We start from the raw sequence: 20,852 nt of genomic DNA on the forward strand, positions 1-20,852 counted from the left end.
TGCAGGATCAAAATACGAGATTTCTAGGAGAAAAATCCACTATTACCTCAGTATGAGATTGGCTATCTCACTTTCAGCTGAAAAAGATCAGAGGTTAGGCATGTTGTTTCTTTCTTGAGCACCACTGTGTATATAAAAAAAAAAAAAACATATATGCCTTGTAAAATTTTACAAGGCATATATGATTTGTCTTTTCACACAAAGTTTATAATATTTTCCCCCCTTTGAAACCTATGGCAGGATATACAAAGGTTTCCTATATATGATACATTATAAGCAGTACAAATGAGAAACACGTTGAGGCAGGAGAGCAAGAACAGGATGAGTGATAACTTTTGTTGTGTGGTGGAGTGGAAGAAATGCACAGCCTTTCAAAATCATTTTGAAAGAGCAGCAAAAGAAAGAAAAAAGTTTCGTGATATGGTTGCCAACCTCCTTCTACGGGATGACACTTGAAGAAGAAGGCCCGCCAAGGCTCATTGTGGGAGGCTAATCCTAGACAACACAGTCTATCATACCACTCCTTAAATCCATTCACAACATCAGGAAAATGAATGCCATGGTCCAACCACTCTTCCACCTAAAAAAAAAGTCACTTCTTTTCCATCCTGAGGATTTCTGAAAATTTTAGCAATTTTTAAAATTTTATGTTAAATAATGTTGCTTCTAAAAATGAATTAATATTGAATTATCTTTTCAATATAAAAGCAAAACAATATTAAATTCTCGGAGACTTCAACTATCATTTTTGTATTTTGTTTTATTTTTATTTTTTTTAAAAAAAAAGACAATTACAAGAAAATATGTGATTTTTAATATTCAACATATGTATCTATTTTACAGTTTGCATTTGTTTTTTTACAAGTCTCTTTGAATCAGTTATTATTTATAATATGAATATCTGATTTAAATGTTTCTTAATAAAATCATTAACATTTTTCTGAGATGCAACTAGAAATAAAAAAAAAAATAATAATAACAATTCAGAATTCAGAAATAAATAGGAGAATTCAATTTTGAAAATTATGCCTGCTTCCACGTTGAAGCTACATGAAAACATCAATTTGACTTTAATAAATAAATTGCCTATGTCAATAATATTGTAACAATAAAAATATGGGAACTAGGAATAAATTAAGATGGTGCAAACTGGTACTTAATGAAAATGTCTGTTAGACTTGAGCAATAATACTGCTCTTCAGCTGTATTTTAATTATTTGGCATGACTGTTCATTTGCTACATGAAACAGTTTGCCAGCCAAACTAATTCTAGTCTTTTTTTTTTATAAATAAAATATAAAAATGACTTAAAAAGATGGCATTTAATGACACATAATTTAAATTTAGCTTAGTTTACAAATATATAAATAATTTGACCTACTGAAATTATCTGAATTAAGCATAATTAATATTTTCAAAAAAGAGACAATAAAAGATACATTAATTTGATGTCACTGAAGGCAAATAAAAATGTATCTATTCAAAGAATGGAAATTCTGGGCTATTCATGTATATACATATAAAAATTATATTCACACATCATTGCAATGAAAAATTAAGTATAAATTGCACCTTTATACTTTCATTATTGATCAGCTGTTCTTGAAGGTATACAAACAGTCCATTAAGAAATCTTAAAGCATTATTTCAAAGACACCTTATTGCAAATTTATCAACATGAATATGCAATTATGGTAAAAAATATCTTTCTTTTTCCTTCTTGAGATTTACTAGATAATGCATATAATTCTTATCTAGAAATCAAATGGCTTTAACAGCATCAGTAAATGATCTGTGAACAAATTAAGCTTGTTAAAATTCATGTCATTCAAATATACATAAAAGTAATTACAATGTTCTATGCCAGTCCAAATCCTTGAGTGTGCTGAATAGCTTGCAGAAGTTTGGTACGCAAAATTTCTTCAGTTGAATAATGTGGTAAGTCCAATATGTTAAAGCATGTATGGGCAACAGGCAGGTGGCCATCATCAACATGCATCGGCTGGATAAATATCTAATTATAAAAGACAATTTATTACTTATTAAAATAAAAAAAAAACTGGCAAAAATAATAAAACTGTACATTTCATCGCTAATATTAAACAGACTTCAGTACAAAAATATATATGAATTATACTCAGATATAGAAATTTTGAAGAAGGAACTATAAAAAGAGGAATAAAAATAATCATTTTATAACCTACTCCTTTCTGACTGAATACAAAGTTACACAAAAAGGCCAAGTTCATAGTGCAGGTATTCCAAACAAACAAAACTAATTATGAATAATCACGACTGATTGGATAAACATTAGACTACAAAAAAGATCCAATTGTTTCTATGTTACAAGGCTATATCTACCAAGAATAACAGTTACTGTACAGGAAATAAATAGACATTAAGTAATTTGCACATTAAGTAATTTCTGGTAATAATATTATTAGTTGGGAAATTTACAGAGTCACAGAATTCATCAAGACCATACTAACCCAAACAATATCTATTCATTCATTCACTGATAATAATTCACAGCTCCTGAAAATTCATTCCATTTGCTTGTAACTCTTGAAGCAAAAATCTAGTCTTCACATCATTAATAACCAGATTCTTCATCTCTCCAATAAATCACTTTAACTTCTATATTCTATCGTATTCCATAATTTCTGCCTATTAGCAAATTTCTTAAACTGCAAACCTTTAAAATATCCTACTAGTAAGCATTCATTCCACCAGTGGTGGCTTGTACATAAGCACTGTGACACTGTAGCACCCCCAAGGAAAAAATGAAAAAATTAAATTTTGTTTGTGTTATAAATAATAACAATGCTTACAACATTACATAAATGCAATACCACATGTTAAAGGTTACAGTATATGTTTCGACATTGATTGAATAGTTAATAACTGGAATCATTCGATTAACGCTTTAGATAACAAAAAAATTGCACTGAGATCTAACGCAGCGTCGAAATTATCACGTTTGGCCTATTGCAGCTTGACTCGCTGATAATCATTTGCTCTTGTCATTGCATGTTAGAAGTGATTCTGACACTGCTCATTTGGACTGTGTCGCTCATATAAATTGTATGCTTGCACGCATTATTTCTGTGAGATACGAAACTTATTATTGGTGCGTGTTCGTGGTGAGGGTGAACTATTTTTTGTAAATCTTATTTTATTCTGTTAAAATAACATATAATTATTTATTTATTATAAATACAAGGCTGAATTATGATGAGTGCCACTGTTGAAAATATAAAAACAATTATATTTTCTCAATTATTGTTACATGAAACAAATGCACTGCGATCTAATGCAGTGTCAGAATTATCGCGTCTAGCTGCAATTTGGCCAATCGCAGCTAGACTCGCCGATATTCGTTTGCACTTGTCATTGCACGTAACAAGTGAATCCGACACTGCTCCTTTGAGCAGTGTCACTACAGATAAATTATATGCATGTGCACATTATTTCTGTGAGATAAGAAACCTTTATTATTGGTGTTTGTTCATGGCAAAGGTGAAATATTTTTAATAAAGCAATTTTTTAACATGTAAATTTATTTATTAATAAATTGGTTACTGATTAGGAAAAAAATAATTAAAAATTTTTTATTTTATTTTGTATATGCAGCACCCCCACTTAAAATTTTCACTGGCTGCCACTGCATTCCACAGGCCTATTTTCACTTGTCCTAAGGTACCAAATCTACGCAGCAGTCCAAATGTAGTCATTCAAAGTCTTAAGAAGAGGGACAATAACTTTCCTGTGCTCCCTGGAATTCAACTGGCAGTCTGCCATCACATCCTGGTCTCATCAATTTCTTGTAGTGCATTCCCATCAATGGAAATGTAACCTCCTCTATCTATAGTGATAACTTACAACAATGAACTGGTACCATTATCCTTTTCCATGATGTTAATTAATTTAAATCCTCCTCCTGCACAATATCTACAGAAATTTCTTTCATCTAATATTCTTTTCATTTCCTTTAGTGCTACACGGTGATGAGCAATCATTTTACCCAAATTATGGACTCTACAACCATGTTATAAATAATTATTTTAATTTCCTGACGTTTCAACCTTCATATTAAGATCATCATCTGGAGTATACACATATATATACAGAGACAAGCTAAATTACATTTCACATAGTATGCTGAAGAGAAAATGATTTGATCAACGGTTATTCTACTAGCCTGACCTCTAGTGAAAATAAAATAAAATTACAATAAATAAATGAAATAAAATAAATTAACTACATCAAAGCTATATTCACTTTTAAGATAACATCAGAGAAACATTCTTTCATATAGACAGCTCTGTTAGAGTAAAAATGACGTCTTAATTTAACATGACAATTGTTATATTAGATTTAGGATCCTGGATTACCTATGGTCCTATTTATAATTAACTCTTGGGGAGAAAGATTAAGTCAGTAGAATATGTGCCTTCCATATGCTTGGGATTTTGGGGGGGAACTCCCAAGCATATGGAAGGCCATCACTGTGTTGTGTGATACACAACTGTTTGCAGATGATGCAAAACTGAGGAGAGTGATCAGGAATCAAGCAGATGTTTTGGTCTTACAAAAGGACTTGAATAGATTGTATGAGTGTGCAAGAGTATGGAACTGTGAATTCAATGTTGCAAAGTGTAAGGTTCTGAAATTTGGTAGGCAACAGCAGAATGCAAAATATACACTTGAAGGGGAAATTTTGGAGGAAGTTGTGGAGACAAGACACCTTGCAGTGGTGGTAAACAAGAATCTGAAGTTCAGAGCTCACACTGCACAAGTTGTGCAGACATCACATCAAATAATGGGAATGATGCAGAGGATCTTAACTTGTTGAAATAAGATCAGGACTATGTGCACAAATTTGGTCTCCTAGCTTTCATGGTAATAAAAATATACTGGAAAGGGTCCAGAGAAGACTGACTAAGGTCATAACTGGTCTTTGGGATGCGGGATATATGAGGGCAGATTGAGGGAATGCAGTTTGCAAAGCCTTGTGAATAGGAGGAAGAGAGGAGCCATGATATTTAAGTTGGTAAAGGGTTGTTACTAGGATAATGTGGATGAAATTTTTCAAAGAATGGGAGAAGAGGGTAGAACAAGGGGACACACCTGGAAGCTGTATAAGGAGGGTGTGAGCAGGGACATAAGGAGTAGGTTCTTTGCATGGAGCAGATGGTGAGTGGAATGCATTGCCTGACATTGTGGTGAATGTAGATACACTGGATTACTTTAAAGTACAGTTTGATGGGCTTTGTAAATAACAGCATTTGTCTCCCATGATGAGTCTTTTGACTGCATGTAGGTCTGGTGTTAATAATAATTAGAAAAATTAGTAAACAACATGTATAAAACACAGCACTACACATAAACACATCAATTACAATCAAATATGCTTGTATAAATTCTATGTACAAAGTAAAAAAAAACTTCATGCAATTTGTCTGAGTCTGATAAGACTTGCCTGAATGTATATGGTTCATCCAAGTTAGTAAAAATGATGAGTGAAGTGCTGACACTCCACCAGAGAATGGAAAATGGTAAGATGAGTGTTGCATTGCTCACATATAAGTACATCGTCAGATCTCATTAGATAAGAATGTGTAAGATGACTGTGACCTATGTGGAGTCTAGAAAGAACAACTTCACTCTTCTGTTTACATTAACTAGACTGCCACTGCTAACTTCAGGCTTAATTTTGCAATTTATTTGTCAGTGCTTCTACCATGATGACTGCCATTGATTAATTAGCTTAATTTGTAGTTGTAATACAGAAGTTAAAACCATTGTGGGGAGATAACAGAATAGCAATCACAACCAAACTAAGACTAATTGACACCTTGGTGAATTCTGGCCTCTTGTATGGTTGTGAGGGCTGGACTTTATTGAAGGAAGATGAGAGGAGACTCCTGTTTTTTGAAATGAAAACTAACAGAAGACTTTTGAGAATTCCCTATACCACTTACGAAACCAATGAAAATGTCCGAAAACTGATTGATTCAATAGATGGGAGAAAAAGGGAAAATATTCTGACAATCATCAGAAGAAGACAGATGAAATGGTTTGGACACGTGGAGAGGGCTAATGGCATTCCAAAGCAAGCACTAGAAGGAATCATTCTGGGATCGAGGGTTAGGGGTCGACCTCGATTAAAATGAACTGATAACATCAAAAAATGGACAAATTCCTCCCTTTCTCAACTGACATTAAGAACAAGAGACCGAGACGACTGGAGGAGGCTAGCAAAGAGTATCACCTACCAGCCATGAATGACGGTTCATTTAGGACTATAGGAGAAAAAGAAGAGAGTAGTTGTAATAAAGGATTGACAGTATGTGGAAAAAGCATGAGCACCTACTTTTAAGTCCCTAAATTCCAATGTGGCTTGGAATCCAGCAAAACCAAACATCAAAATTAAGGATCCTCGGTTTACATAACAGCTGTAGAGCATCATACAACAATGGATGTGGATTGTACAAGATAAAAATGAGTCTGAATAAATCATACACTCAGTTGGGATCTGTACTAATATAAGGACAGGAAAGGAAGCACAAGCAATGGGGGATCTCAGATCTTGAACAGTCAGTATACAGATGGTTAGGAATAACAGGAGTACTCTGCTCCATGCGTATTAAATGCCTTCAGGTAAATGAATGACTGATGCAAACCTGCCAAGGAGGAATGCTATTATGTTGTCCACATTTATACCAAGAGATTGCATAATCTCTTTCATACATATACCAAATGGATGAATGTCAGTCTTATGCATATAATACTGAGCTTCCCAAAATAGAGAAAAAATAATAGTCCAAGTTGGATGTTAAGTAGAAAAATTAGTAAACAACATGTATAAAACACAAAGTAAAAAAAAAAAAAAAATAGCATATTTGCACACATACACATCAATAATAATTGAATGTGTTTCCCATCTATTGTATAAATTCTATGTACAGATTTAAAAAGAAAGAGGAAAAAGAAAGGAAGAGACTATTTTTAGGATACAATCAAGAGACAACTGTTTCTGCTGAAGTGACAGACTGGCCAGGGTTCATTTGCTTTGACATAAAGAATGTCAAACACCTAGAACAAAAATGATATTAAAGCAACTGATATAACCACTAGAATATACCTTAAAATATTTTTAACCCCCATGTTTCATCAAATTGTAATAATTTGTTCTTTTTCTTTCAGGATATATAAGAAGATATGTCAGAGGTTTGAAGAAATTCGAAGACACAGACCTGCAGACTGTCAAATTTTTCGTGCTGCAAAAAAAGTCTGCAACTGAGATTTGCCAAACTTTGTGTGAGGCTTTAGGGGACTGTGCCCAAGCATATCCAACAGTTTCCAGATGAGTGGCAAAGTTTAAACTGGGCATCCCAAGACAATAGATGACCCCATGTCAGGAAGACCTTACACAGTGATCGTGCCTGAAAACATCAATGCAATGCATGATCCTTGAAAATAGATCAATACCAGCCAAAAATATTGCAAAGACTTTAGGGATATCCAGGGAACGAGTTAGGGTCATTAGCCACCAACATCTGGACATACAGAAGCTCTCAGAAAAGTGGGTCCCCAAATATTTGAATGCCAACCAAAAGAGAGAATGTGTGCTGTCATCTCAAGGGTTTTAAGAAATCAGGTGCAAATTTTTTGCATTGTTATTCTCTGCATCACAGCGATGAAGCCATGTTTCATTATCGGTCACAATATATTCAATAGAGTAGAGACACAAGAATTCTCCAAAGCCAAAGAAGTTGTGAATCCAAAAGTTAACAGAGAAGGTTCTTGCCATTGTCCTTTGGGATATGGATGGTGTAATCCTTACCAATTACCTCCAAAAAGTTGAAACTGTTACAGCAGCAGTTTATTCAACAGCTCTGAAGGAACTGAATGAGGTATTGAAGCCACAGGAAAACTGAGCAGAGGTGTGTTGCTTTAGCAGGACAATGCACCTGCCTCACACTGCTCATGAAACCCAACAGATACACAACTTTGACTTTCAGTGTCTGCCTCACCCACCCTTTTTGCCAGACCTGGCCATATCTGACTATTGCCTATTCTCAGAAACACTTGAAAGGAACAAAATTTAACACAGATTATGAAGTCGCATCTGCAGCTGAGGACTGGTTTGGGCAATGAGGAAAAGACTTTTTTCTCAGAGAACTGAAAATGATGCAGAAGCATTGTAACAAGTGTATAACACCAAAGACTTCATGAGGAATATGTAGAATAATGTGTAAGTTACACGGTTCTACTTCAATTCCTTCATGGTGATTATCGCAACTATTCAGCACACCCTCATATACCCTGATAAGATTTAACCATTGAAGGTGCTCTTCCTTGCTAAAAGTGAAGGTGAAGCAAGGAAAATTTATCGTACCCTATTCTATGAGCGTAGGGGATATTCCATGCTATCTTTCATAGTTGATGGATGAGGACAAGGCATGTTATGCTTTCTGTCAATAATAAGTCCTAAGAATAGATTCTTTTGCTGCTGGAACAAAACTCTGACTCATCCTCAACTCTGGGTAAAGAGTACATTTTTTACAGAAGTGTGCACAAATACTTTTTTCTGAAGAAAACTTGAAACCATTACTAAGAGCTTAAGAAGAGATATGACTGATTACTTACTGAAGTTACTTTTCAATAACTCTAATATTATAAGAATGACAGTATACTATGAAATCATCAACATAAAACATTGCCTTTATGTTGATGATGTTGCCAAGATGGAAAGACCAGTGAAGCTGGAACAGGCAAATGCCTAATCCTTGAAGAGAAGAAGAAAGCATTGCCTACTGCTGAAAAGGAAGTTGTTCAGCGAATGAGTTCACTTTACATCAAAGAGTGTCACACATAAGACAAAGCATTGAGGAATGCCATCTTCTTGGTAAAATGGCCAGGATAATGTGCTTCCCACTGACTTAGAAGATTCAGCTAGAGGAGAGAGAGGTTTAGATAAATTTTAGAATATATCTCCTTAGACCAAGATTATAGAGGTCTTTAATATGCTATATCTCCAGTGTTTTTTTTTTAATTCCGTACCAATGCAGAATGAAGTCTACAAAACCCACACTGTGTGTTGGTAAGCACTCTGTTCTATAGTAAGAAAAGATCCATTGCAGATGGTTCAGAATGTTTTACAATCTCATTATAAAAGCCATTAGGCCCTGCTACACAAGCATGAGATAACATAATAGTCTTTTTTAGTTCTTCCTTAATGCATACCTGACTGTAAAGCTCTTGTTCATTTGTAGAAAAAGTGAGTCACTATTTTTTTTTTTAGGAAGCTATTGTTAAGATTCAAACATTTCTTCTAAAGTGCTTTCATTGGTTTTTGTTCAGCAACAACATGTTTGTTATGTTCCAGGTTAGGCGAATGGTGCGTTCTACATCTATCATTCATTTTTTGGATTTATTTATTTATCGTATGGCATAGACACGTACATGGTTAGAAGGAAATAAAATAAAATAAAATACATATGAATATAGATAAGATACAATATATAAAATTATAAATAAAAAGTAAAACCTAAACAAGCAGATAAAATAAAGGTATTAAATATATGACAAGCATCAAGCAAAAATTTAGTCATGTCATATTTTTACATTTAGATTTTTAATCCAATTGATCGTCTCTGGGGGATAGGTCAAAAATGTTCTTTGTTCACCTGGAAATGCCTTAACTCACAATCCTGAACTATATGAATGGTTTGGGTCTCGGCTCCACAAGGGCAGTGGGGGATTCGGTATCTTTTCCCATTTTGATAGTAAGTCTTCGCATACACCATGACCTGTACGGATCCTGTTAGCAATCTTCCATATATTCCTGGGTGGGTCAAATCCAGATGGTTTTGAAGAATATTTATGTAGCTACAGACTTCAGGTGATACTGCTTGAGTCCACAGTGCATCCCATTTATTCATCAAGCTGGCATTCTGACTGAGAAGATTACAGGCGGTTTTAATGGTAGGTCTTCTGGATTTTAATCTATCAGATAAAGCATCTGGAATAAACTCATGTATTGGGAGATTTTGGTTATTTAAGATTCTTTTATATTCGTGAAGAAGAGCTTCCTGTCGTCGCAATTCTGGAGGAAAATATGGCTCAGAATGGGGAGCCATTGTACGGGTGTGCTTCTTATACAGCCCATTATTAAGTGCATAGTGAGATTAAGTGGAACATCTAATTTGTTGACATGGTGGCTATTAAGCCACAGGGGCACCATACTCTGCTACACTGTAGACCAGTCCCCAAGCGGTGCACCATAGAGTTGTGGCACCTGAGCCCCATGTAGTACCGCAGAGCTTCTGAACTACATTATTTCTAGTACGTACTTTAGCAGCAATATTAATCATATGTTGTTTATATGACAGAGTTCTATTCAAGGTTATCCCCAAGTATTTAGGTGTCAGATTAAACAAGATTAATGTCCCATCAACATATATCTCTGGTTTTTGATTTGCAAGTCTGTTATTATGGCAACAACAAGAACATTCAGTTGAAAGTTTATTTTTCACTTGGTTAGACTATAATAAATTTAGTTTTAATCCTTTATCCAAGTGTGAGCAAACAAAGTTTGAACCTGAAAATATTTTCAGGACTGGGGTAAAGTAGTACAACACCTGGCTCCCACTGAAGAGACTTCAATAAAGGTCAAAACTAGTCTGGGTAGTGGCCCTTCCAGACTAGTTTTTTAATCTAGTCTGGAAGGGCCAGACTAGATTAAAAATTTAATCAGTTGCAGATATGCATTATACATATCTGCAACTGATGTTGCAGATATGTATAATGCATAACATTATACATATCTGCAAGGAGATGTGTTTTGCATTATGGGAGATACTGAGATAGGAGTGATGTTAGCTTGGTCCACCTTTGCTACGAGTTGCCCGATGTTGTACTACCTTACCCTAATCCTGAAGATATTTTCAGGCGCAAACTTTGTTTGCTCACACTTGGATAAAGGATTAAAGTAAACGTATTAAAGAATATTCAGTTTTACCAGGATTTCGTGTTAATCTCCATTTTTTATAGAACTGTCATAAGGCCAACATATCATTTATCAGTATTTCTTCAGTTCTTTCTATACATTTATCACTGATTACCAAAGCTAAATCATCTGCATAAGCAAACTTTCTAACTGTTTCAGGGATGTCTGCGATGTAAAGACTGAAGAGCAGTGGTGCTAGCACCGAGCCCCATGGTAGTCCATGTTTAAGCACTCTTTGTTTACTGATACTTCCCCCATTTACCACTCTGAAATATTGATCACATAATTTATTTATGAGGTGCCCTAGTGTTTTACATGGGATGATCTTAAGAAATTTGTATGTGAGTCCCTCCCTCCAGACAGTATCGTAGGCTGCTGTCAAGTCAACAAAGACTGCAGTAGTCTTCAAGCATCTTTGAAACCCTGCTTCAATGTAAGTTGTTAAGCTAAGGACCTGATCTGTGCCACTACGATCTCTTCAACCCCACTTGTTCTATTGGAACATATTTTAAATTTTTCCATTGATCCTATTCAGAATCAGTCTCTCCAGCAGTTTGTAGGTTGCACTTAAAAGGACTATGGGGCGATAGCTTTCACTTCTGTCTGCTGGCTTACCAGATTTTAGCACAGTGATGATTTTTGTCCTTTTAAATTTCCTGGGGACACAACCACTTTCAAGTATGTCGCTAAAGAATTTGGCCAACCACAATCTAGCATAAGGTCCACAATATATCAGGAATTCATTATGAATATTATTGAATCCAGGAGCCTTCCTTATTTTGATGTTTTGAAGCACCAAAGATATTTCCTCAAGAAAAAGGCAAGGAGAATTGTAAGTTCTATTGAATTACAGCCTTCATAGCCTTTAATTCATGTTTTACCTATCTAACATGTTCTTTGTTCTATAGGGGTTCTACAAAGAGAAACAATATGATCAGCTATCTGATTTGAGTCGACAGATGAAGATTTCTTTGATATAAAGGGGCTTGGGCCGAGCTTCTTGAGTAGTGACCAGACTTTTCTGCTAGAGTGTTTAAAGTCTATGTTCTCAGTTAATTGGATCCACTTTTCCCTTCGAGAGCATTAAGACTATGAAGCAGTACTTCTATCTCAGGATCCTTACTCTCGAGGAATTCCCGATACAGAGTTTTGCTTTTGTTAGTCCATCCGGGCACATATTCTTTTCCATAGCCTCGAGGGATGTATCTTTTTACCACCGCTATGACTACTCCATGAACCGTGTATAATTTTTATGGGTTGGGGGAATTCTTCTAAGACGTGCATCTAGGTCCACAGTAAAATTTTGCCAGTCAGCTTTTGGAAATTCCATCTTGATCTAGGAAATGATGTTATCACTGGAATTTGGGTGCCCCTAATTCCATTAAGCTGGGACGGTGTTGACTATTTGGAAAAACCTCGAGAATACGTCTGGAGACCTGTAAAGGTTGATTTTCACTATCAGTGGAGACAAATGTCAAATCAGGGTTATATTCCTTATTTCAAACTCTCGATCTAAAGGTGCCTTTTTCCTTGGCATCAAAAACCAAGTAGAGAATGGTGTAGATCTGCCTATTCAGCTAATGTTTCCCCATTTTGATCATTCCTATCATATTTCCAAGAAGTATGGTGACTGTTAAAGTCTCCAGAGTACACTGTTGGATGGGGGTATATCTGTAAAACATCATTTGTTTCATTCACAATCATGATGTCTGTAATTCAAATAACGATCTTATGGATTTCATCATCAGTAGAGGAGGTCATCAGCACAGCATTCTCAATATCATTTCAGACATAAGTTATGTTGCCATAGCAATAACTATACGTTATTCCAAGAATATCGAAACCAGGAATTGTTGCTCTAGATTTAACTTGGTCTTCAGATTCATTGTGCAATTCTTAAATAAGGAGTAGATCGATGTTTTCATCTTGTAGGAGTTTAGAAAGATATTGACACTTTGATGTGCTAATACCCTCAACATTTAACTGGCAGATACAGATACTATGCCCGATGTTCCTTGTCATCTGGTTCTGGGAGAAACCATTGTGAAGGTTTTGAATTTCCATGTGTAAATATGGTCAGGAGATTGCACAATGGTCTGGCTGCCAGTTACTCTAGCTCTTTAGGTCTGTGTCAACACAGATTGTCATACAAGATCTTCTTCAATAAATATGTATCCACAATCAACTATATAACCCTGTAAATAAACACTTTTTTTTTTCACAATATTCTGATGTCTAGGGTATGTCAGACTTTTTTTTTTTTAATAACCTAGGTAACAGCAATGCTTTTATGATAGTATTGTTAATAATAAAAAGAACCACAAAAACTATTATTTTGAACTTCGTGGAGTCTCGAAATTTGCATCGCTTGTTCAAGCTGTAAAGTCTGCAATCTAGTATCAAGAGGAGAATATGAATATATTCTTGGCAATTGACTGGTCAATAGCAACCAACGTTATGGACACCACTGTTCTCCATTCAGGATGCTGATTAATGTCTCTGCATATTTTCAGTCATTGTCTTTTTTTACTGGTGATTTTCATTCCAAAATTGCTATTACAGCAGTTATTCGGTTTAGTTAAAGATAAAAATATATGATATTTATTTATGGGAAAAAAAAACTTTTCTATTATATAGAAATAGATACAAATCCAAGAGACTATTTCTGGAATCTCTCACAGTACCACAATATTCTCTGAATGGAAATAAATATGGCTGCCTCATGTTATCAAAATCTGGGTTATTACCATCTTGACAGCTTTAGAAGAATGAGCAAGATCCCATCAATGAAGAGAGTAACAGTCAGGACTTTAGGGTCCAGTGTTTGCACTCAAAAGAAGGAACATAAATGTACTCAGTCTGCATTTGCCTTCCTTCCTTCCAAAGTGGAATATTGCTCTAATAATGTAACAACTAAATAAAATTAATATTATTTCTAGATTATATGTATCCTCTAAACAACATGGGTGTCTAGCTTTAATTTTGCTGATGGTGAGTGAGTTTGTTCCATTAGCTAACATTTCTCTGCACCAGTTCCCCGATATAAACAGCAGTAGGCCTTGTTTAAATGGGTGAAACCCTAGCTGCCATGACATTTCACCATGTTGTATTTTCAATTTCTTTTGGTTTAAGTCAATACAGAATACATTTTGGTCAGCTAAATCTCAAATTGCTGACTCATTCTTGTCCATTGTTTATCCAACTAGACATCTACTAATGGGACACACCATGAAAAAGTAGGATTAGACAGAGGTCAGAACCCCATAGTAAGTTCTCTGCATTTCTTAAAAGGTTATATGGAGGTCTCCACCCAATTATCTAGCTCAGAACTTAAGCAACTCATCAGTACAATTCCATTGTAAACCATCACCTAGAACTGAAGGATGTATCAGAAGTTGATCAGTCACTAAATTAACTAAGGCAGAGTTGTACGTAACCTTCACTTTCTACAATAATCATTATAGATTACAGTAATAAGGGAAATGATATTAAATATAACCCAAACAGATAATATTAAACTAGTTTTTGACTTGATGTATATGAAGTTTTTCTCTCAAATAAATCTGCAAATTTTTAAGCATTCATAAATCCATAACTAATAATTCTTTGGCTAAAGAATTATTAATTATGGAGTGTAGGAATTAATTAATGGGACGCTTAAAGGGTCAAAGCTATATAATTGAGAGGAAACCTCCACATAGCCTTTAAAGGAATGCGGAGAACCAACCAGGGCTTCTGACCTAATGTCCAATCCTCACTTTCTTGTTCGTGTGATGCACCCAGTTGGGTATCCCTGGATACTGAACGAACAAAGATGGGCTGGCCATTTGGGATTTAGCTGACCAAATTGTATTCTTATTGGCTTAAACCAATATACAAAATGATGGTACAACATGATAAATTTCATGCCGGCTGGGGCATCGCCCGGTTAAACAAGGTCCCCATTGTTTTTGCCAGGGAACCAGGCCGAACAGCTAAAAGGTACTGTCAACATAAGAAGCCTGAATGGCAAAGAAATGGAACTAGCTGAAAAATTAGATAAGTACCAGATCGACATAATAGGGGTGACTGAAACTAAAAAGACAAAAACTGGTGAGATTTTTCTGAGCAATAAATAGAAAATGTTATATTCAGGTAATGACAATCAAGAAAAGAAGGAGTAGCCATAGTATTCAACACAAAATATGAGACTAATCGTCTTGAATGGCAGGCAATCTCAAGAAGAGTGATGTGGGCAAATATCAGAATGGGGAATTGGACAATGAGACTTATTTAGAAAAACCTTGAGAAAACGTCTGGAGACCTGTAAAGGTTGATTTTCACTATCAGTGGAGACAAATGTCAAATCAGAGTTATATTCCTTATTCCAAACTCTTGATCTAAAGGTGGCTTCAGAATGGGGAATTGGACAATGAGACTTATTTGTGCCTATTGTCCCACAGAAGGTTCTACTAAGGTAGAAGTAGAGGAATTTTTGATGCTTTAGAAAATGCAACTGACACAATGAAAAAGGAAAAGTTGGTCCTTGTTGGGGATCTAAATAGCAGAGTAGGAAATGATTGTCAGACATACAAAAATATTTTGGGGAAGTTTGGAGAAAAGAGTAAAGCTAATAATAATGGCAAATACCTGTTGGATTTCTGCTCAAGACATGGACTGGTTATTACTAACACCATGTTCCAACATAAAATGTGCACAAATTCACATGGAGAGAATAGGCAAGGAATAAGAAAAGTCTCATTGGCTATGTTATTGTTGATAGTGATGTTTTCTCCCTGGTGCAGGACACCAGAGTGTACAGAGGATTTGAGATTGGAAATGATCACTATTTAGTCTTGAGCAGAATACAACTGAATTTCATATTGAAAAGAATAACATGTAAGAAAGTTTTAAAGCGAACGAAATTTGAGCAGCTCTCAGATATGAACTGTAGACTAAAATACACAAAGATTATTGAAGAAAAAATGAAAGAGTTTGAGAACAGGAATCAAACCTTGGAGATTCAGTGGCAAGCCTTGAAGAAAACCCTGACTGATTCAGCCAGAGAGGCATGTGGTGAGGTTGTCTGCAAGGATAGAAAAATCAGAACTCCACGATGAACACAGGAAGTTAAAGAAACAGTGAAGGAAAATAAGAAAGCATATCAAAAGTTCCTGTCAAATAAGTCAGCTTTTGCTCTTAGAGAATACAGAGACAAATGTAAGAAAGCAAAACACTGTGTAAAACTGGCTAAACATAAGTCATTGTAGGACTTGGGCAAGAACATAGAAAATAAATATCAAGAAGGTGGCAAGATATTCTGAAAGTTGTTGAAGAAGCTTAGAAATGGAGGAAAGAGTGCTGTAAAAGGAGCTAGAGATGATAAAGGTGACATGAAAATGGCAGAAAAAGATATCCTTGAAGTATGGAGTAATTACTTCGAAAAATTGCTAAAAGAAACAAGCAGAGATAGCACAGTGGTAAAAAACACTCAACAGGCATACAGTCAGGAATACATATCCATACTTGAAGTAGAAAAAGCCATCAAAGGCTTGAAATGTGGAAAGGCAACAAGAGTAGATGAAATTCGACCAGAAATGCTGAAGTATGGTGGTATAAAAGTCTTACAGTGGCTACACTGCATAGTTCAGAAAGCCTAGACAGAGAGATGAATTCCCGATGATTGGATTAGAGCTCTAACAGTACCTATATATAAAAAGAGAAATAAAACTGAATGTGAGAATTACAGAGGTATTTCCCTACTGAGTGTTCCTGGCAAGATCTATGCAAGTATACTTGAGAAATGGTTCAGAAGAATTGTGGAAGAAAAGCTTGGGGAAGAACAAGCTGGATTCAGGGCAAATAGAGGCTGGCAGGATCAGATCTTCACTTTACAACAAATAGTTCAGAAAAGCATGGGAATATAACAAAGATCTGTATTTAAGTTTTGTCGATCTGGAAAAGGTATATGACAAGGTGCCAAGAGAGAAGTTATTCAATACGCTACGGTTATATAGTGTCAATGGGGCATTATATTAAGCAATACTTAGTCTTTATTTGAGTTGTAAGTCAGCAGTTAGAATTGAAGGAAGTACAGGAAGATGGTTTAATGTTAAATCTGATGTGAGACAAGGATATATATTATCCCGTCTGTTAGTCATTATCTATACGGATCACATTATGAAGGAAAGTGGTATTAAACATGATATCAGAATTGGAGATGTTAATGTCAGCTCTTTGCTTTATGCAGACGATGTTATACTTCTAAATAAATCCGTTACAAGTTTGCAAGATTCACTGACTAAATTGAATAACTGTTGTAATAGATATGGTATGAAGGTCAGCATTAAAAAGACAAAGACAATGAAAATAGGTAGAATTGTTGAAAATGTCAACTGTGTTGTGAACATGGAACCTGTAAAACATTTCAGCTACTAAGGAATGATTTTTAGTGAAGATGGTAAATTAAATATGGAAATAGACAACAGAATTGATAAAGCTGGTATAGTAGGAAGTCAATTGAATAAATTCATACGGAATAAGAGAGAAATTAGCCAGAACACTAAATTAGCTGTATACAAGACAGTGTTCAAACCAGTTTTAACTTATGGATCTGAGAGCTGGTTCAGAAGTAAAACACTTGACCAAAGACTAGAGACCACACATATGAGAGTCCTGAGAAACATCTGTTCACACCTCTCAGGTGTGAACAGATGGCATCAATGGCAATATCATATTAAAATCGAGGATATTAGGAAAGAATTTGACATTGTCAGCATCCAGGAATGCGTTAGCAGAGCTAATCTTAGGTGGTATGGTCACTTAAACAGAATGGGTGAGGAAAGATTAGCCAAACAAGTATTCTTTGCCAGGTTGGCAGGAAAACGACCAGAGGAAGACCAAGATATAGGTGAATTGATACAGTAAAAAGTACCTTAGAAGATAGAAATATAAAATCTGATAATGTTGGAGACTTGAGAAGTAACTTAACTGATTTGAAGGAAAAATATAAATAGGAAGTTAGTAATGATGTAAATTTTTCATATAGTACTATCATATCCTGCACACCCCTTGAGGGTACATGTCAGGAATTTGATGATGATGATGGAATTAATTAATTCCTGCACTGAACTTATGCAATTTGGTATGAAAATCTGCAAAAGGAAATCAAAAACATCAAATAGTGATTTCAGTAAATATGAAAACTGATTACTGAATAAGTAAGGTTGATGCAGGTTAACCTCGAAAAACTGAAATAGTAATGCTTCATTAAGGCAGTTCAAACATTTTAAATTAACCACCCAACTAGCATTGACATGCATACACAAGGTATGCATGTCAAGGTGTCATGAATGTGAAGTGCATATTAAAATTATATAACCATTTATATATATTACATTGAAATATCATGGATAAAAAGTGCATGAGGAGCAGCATATTTCATTTATGAAAATGTTGATATGGTTAATAATTATGTTAAAAAAAATGTTTGTCATTACTATGTGATTTGGTTTATTTGCAAGATTCCTGCACTGAACTTATGCAAACTCAAAAAAGAATGCTGATTAATACAAACAGCAGATAACATTAAGTATTACCTTTACTGATTTCATACCCAGAATAGGAATTCTGTCTGATCCAGTTAGAAATACTAAATAAATAAAGATGGAATACTGTTAGGGAAACATCAAAATATATATTGGTAAAAAAAAAAAATTCAACATATATTATACTCTTCTTCAAATACACAGTATGTCCATTTCACATCATACTAAAGTCAACATTCTCCCTTAACCTATTGATTCTTCAAAATATAGGTATGTGTGTGTGTGTGTGTGTGTGTATTTTTAAATGCATGATATGCATTTAAAAATACACACACATATTGTTTGGACAGACAGGCAGATCAGCATCCATCCGTCTAGAGGAACACAAGTCGTACATCTTCAAACACAACTATGGCCATTCAGGCTTGGCTGACCATGTTTTGGACAACACCCACAGGGTATCAAGGAAGAAAACCACCATGCTCCACCACAGCAAATTCAAGAAAGAGAGACTTTTCTTAGAAGCAGCAGCAGCAACTCTCAAAAACCAACCAAATCTCAATAAATACGGTTGCATTAAGCTTCCAAAGATTTGGGAAACACTCATCACCAGAGTTCCCACCTTACATTCCAGGCCACCTACTACTGCCCTTAGAGGGCGCTCTACCTCTACTACTAAACCCAACCACGTGGGCTTAGTATTGTTTGTTATTTGTGTATATGTTACATTAATTGTTTTTGTAATCCCCGTAGATGTCCTAGTGACTAGGACGAAATATAGGAAGTATTAAATTCTATTTTAATTCTTTTTGAGTGTTGTAAAAAATCCATTAAGCCTCCAACATGAATGCAATGGTAGTTTTGAACTCTGAGGATTATAACAAAAAAAAAAAAAAGGAAAACTCTTCTTGAAGATTCTAATACCTATACACCTTTAGACAGAGATCCCACCTGGTGAACTCACAATTAAATCAATTATCTAAAAAAAGATGCCCAAATGGACTGAAGAACTAAAAAGAACTCTACAATCAAAACATCCATTAGTTCCAAGAATATATGGTGTACCAAAAATACACAAGATAGATATTCCTTTAAGACCGATAGTGGATGGAAGAGACTCTCTGACCTCGAATTTGACAAAACAGTTCACCAACATGATTTTACCACACATAGGAAAAACAACAACTTTCATTAAGAACAGTGCACATTTTATTGAGAAGGTAAAAGATATATGCATAGGACCTTCAGACATCTTAGAAAATGTTTGGATGTAATCAACCTGTTTATAAATGTTCCCAGAAATGAAACAGTGAATCTCCTTGAAGACCTTTTTCCTCCGGACATCGTAGAACTTTATAAACATTGCATAAAAAATACTTTTTTCATGTATCAAGACAAATTTTGGGAACAAAAAGAAGGACTGGCTATGGGCTCCCCATCTCCCCAGTAAACCTATATATATGGAATATTTTAAAAATAATGCTTTAAACAATTATCATAAAAAACGGAAAATTTGGCTAAGCTACGCAGACGATATTTTCATCATATGGCCAGGAACAATGGAAGAACTAACTGCTTTCAAAGATTATCTGAATAATATACACAACAATATAAAATTTACTTTGGAACAAGAAGAATGTAAAAAACTTCCCTTTCTTGATATCCTAATAGAACACAAATCAATGAAAAAGATAATAAATTATCCTTCTCCATCTATAGAAAACCCAGCAACACAGGAAGATTTCTTAATGCAGCCTCACACCATCACCCCTCGCAAGAAATAAGTTTATTTAAAACCTTGAGAGACAGTGCTTATAATATTTCCAGCACAGAAAAATAGAGAAATAAAGAATTTCAATATTTAACACAGATCCTCAAAAAAAATGGTTATGAACCTAAGACAATAAAAAGAATCCTCACCACACCTCCTACAAGCATCTCACAAACAACAAAATGGCCAAATTAGTAAATAAACATAACATCAAAGTTGCTTTTCTACCTCTGGAAAAAATTTCCAGATTTCTACATCCCCCAAAACCTCCACATCATCCTTTAAAAAACCAGTTGTTTATAAAATTCATTGTTCCTGTGGCATCTGCTACATAGGCCAGACGGGAAGATCAGGGGAAATTTGCATGAACGAACACCAAAAAGACATGCAAAAAAGAAGAGAACACAAATCAGGTCAAGCATACCATACAACTTCTACCAGCCATAATGTACTCTGGCAAAAAACAAACATGTCTTAATTGAAAAAAATTGTTACATAAGAAAATTTAAAGAAGCTGCAAACATGCTTAGAATTTCAA

General features: G+C 34.9%; 1 protein-coding gene across 3 annotated transcripts in view; it reads right to left on the reverse strand.

Annotated features, from left to right (window-relative positions):
- Positions 1-791: 791 nt before the first annotated feature.
- The window catches only part of Herc4 (HECT and RLD domain containing E3 ubiquitin ligase 4), a 604,012-nt gene continuing 583,951 nt past the window's right edge, over positions 792-20,852 (reverse strand). For all 3 annotated transcript variants that reach the window (XM_090409674.1, XM_090409672.1, XM_090409675.1), the window contains 2 exons: positions 18,595-18,647; positions 792-2,014 (listed from right to left, as the gene is read on the reverse strand). In XM_090409674.1, the coding sequence (XP_090265800.1) occupies positions 1,859-2,014; positions 18,595-18,647 (209 nt within the window). In that variant the 3' untranslated portion in view covers positions 792-1,858. The remainder of the gene's footprint in view (positions 2,015-18,594; positions 18,648-20,852) is intronic.

Source organism: Typopeltis vanoorti, chromosome 19 (genome assembly GCF_054136105.1).
Source record: "Typopeltis vanoorti isolate ZY-2024b chromosome 19, IOZ_Tvanoo_1.0, whole genome shotgun sequence".
NCBI classification, from domain to species: domain Eukaryota; kingdom Metazoa; phylum Arthropoda; class Arachnida; order Uropygi; family Thelyphonidae; genus Typopeltis; species Typopeltis vanoorti.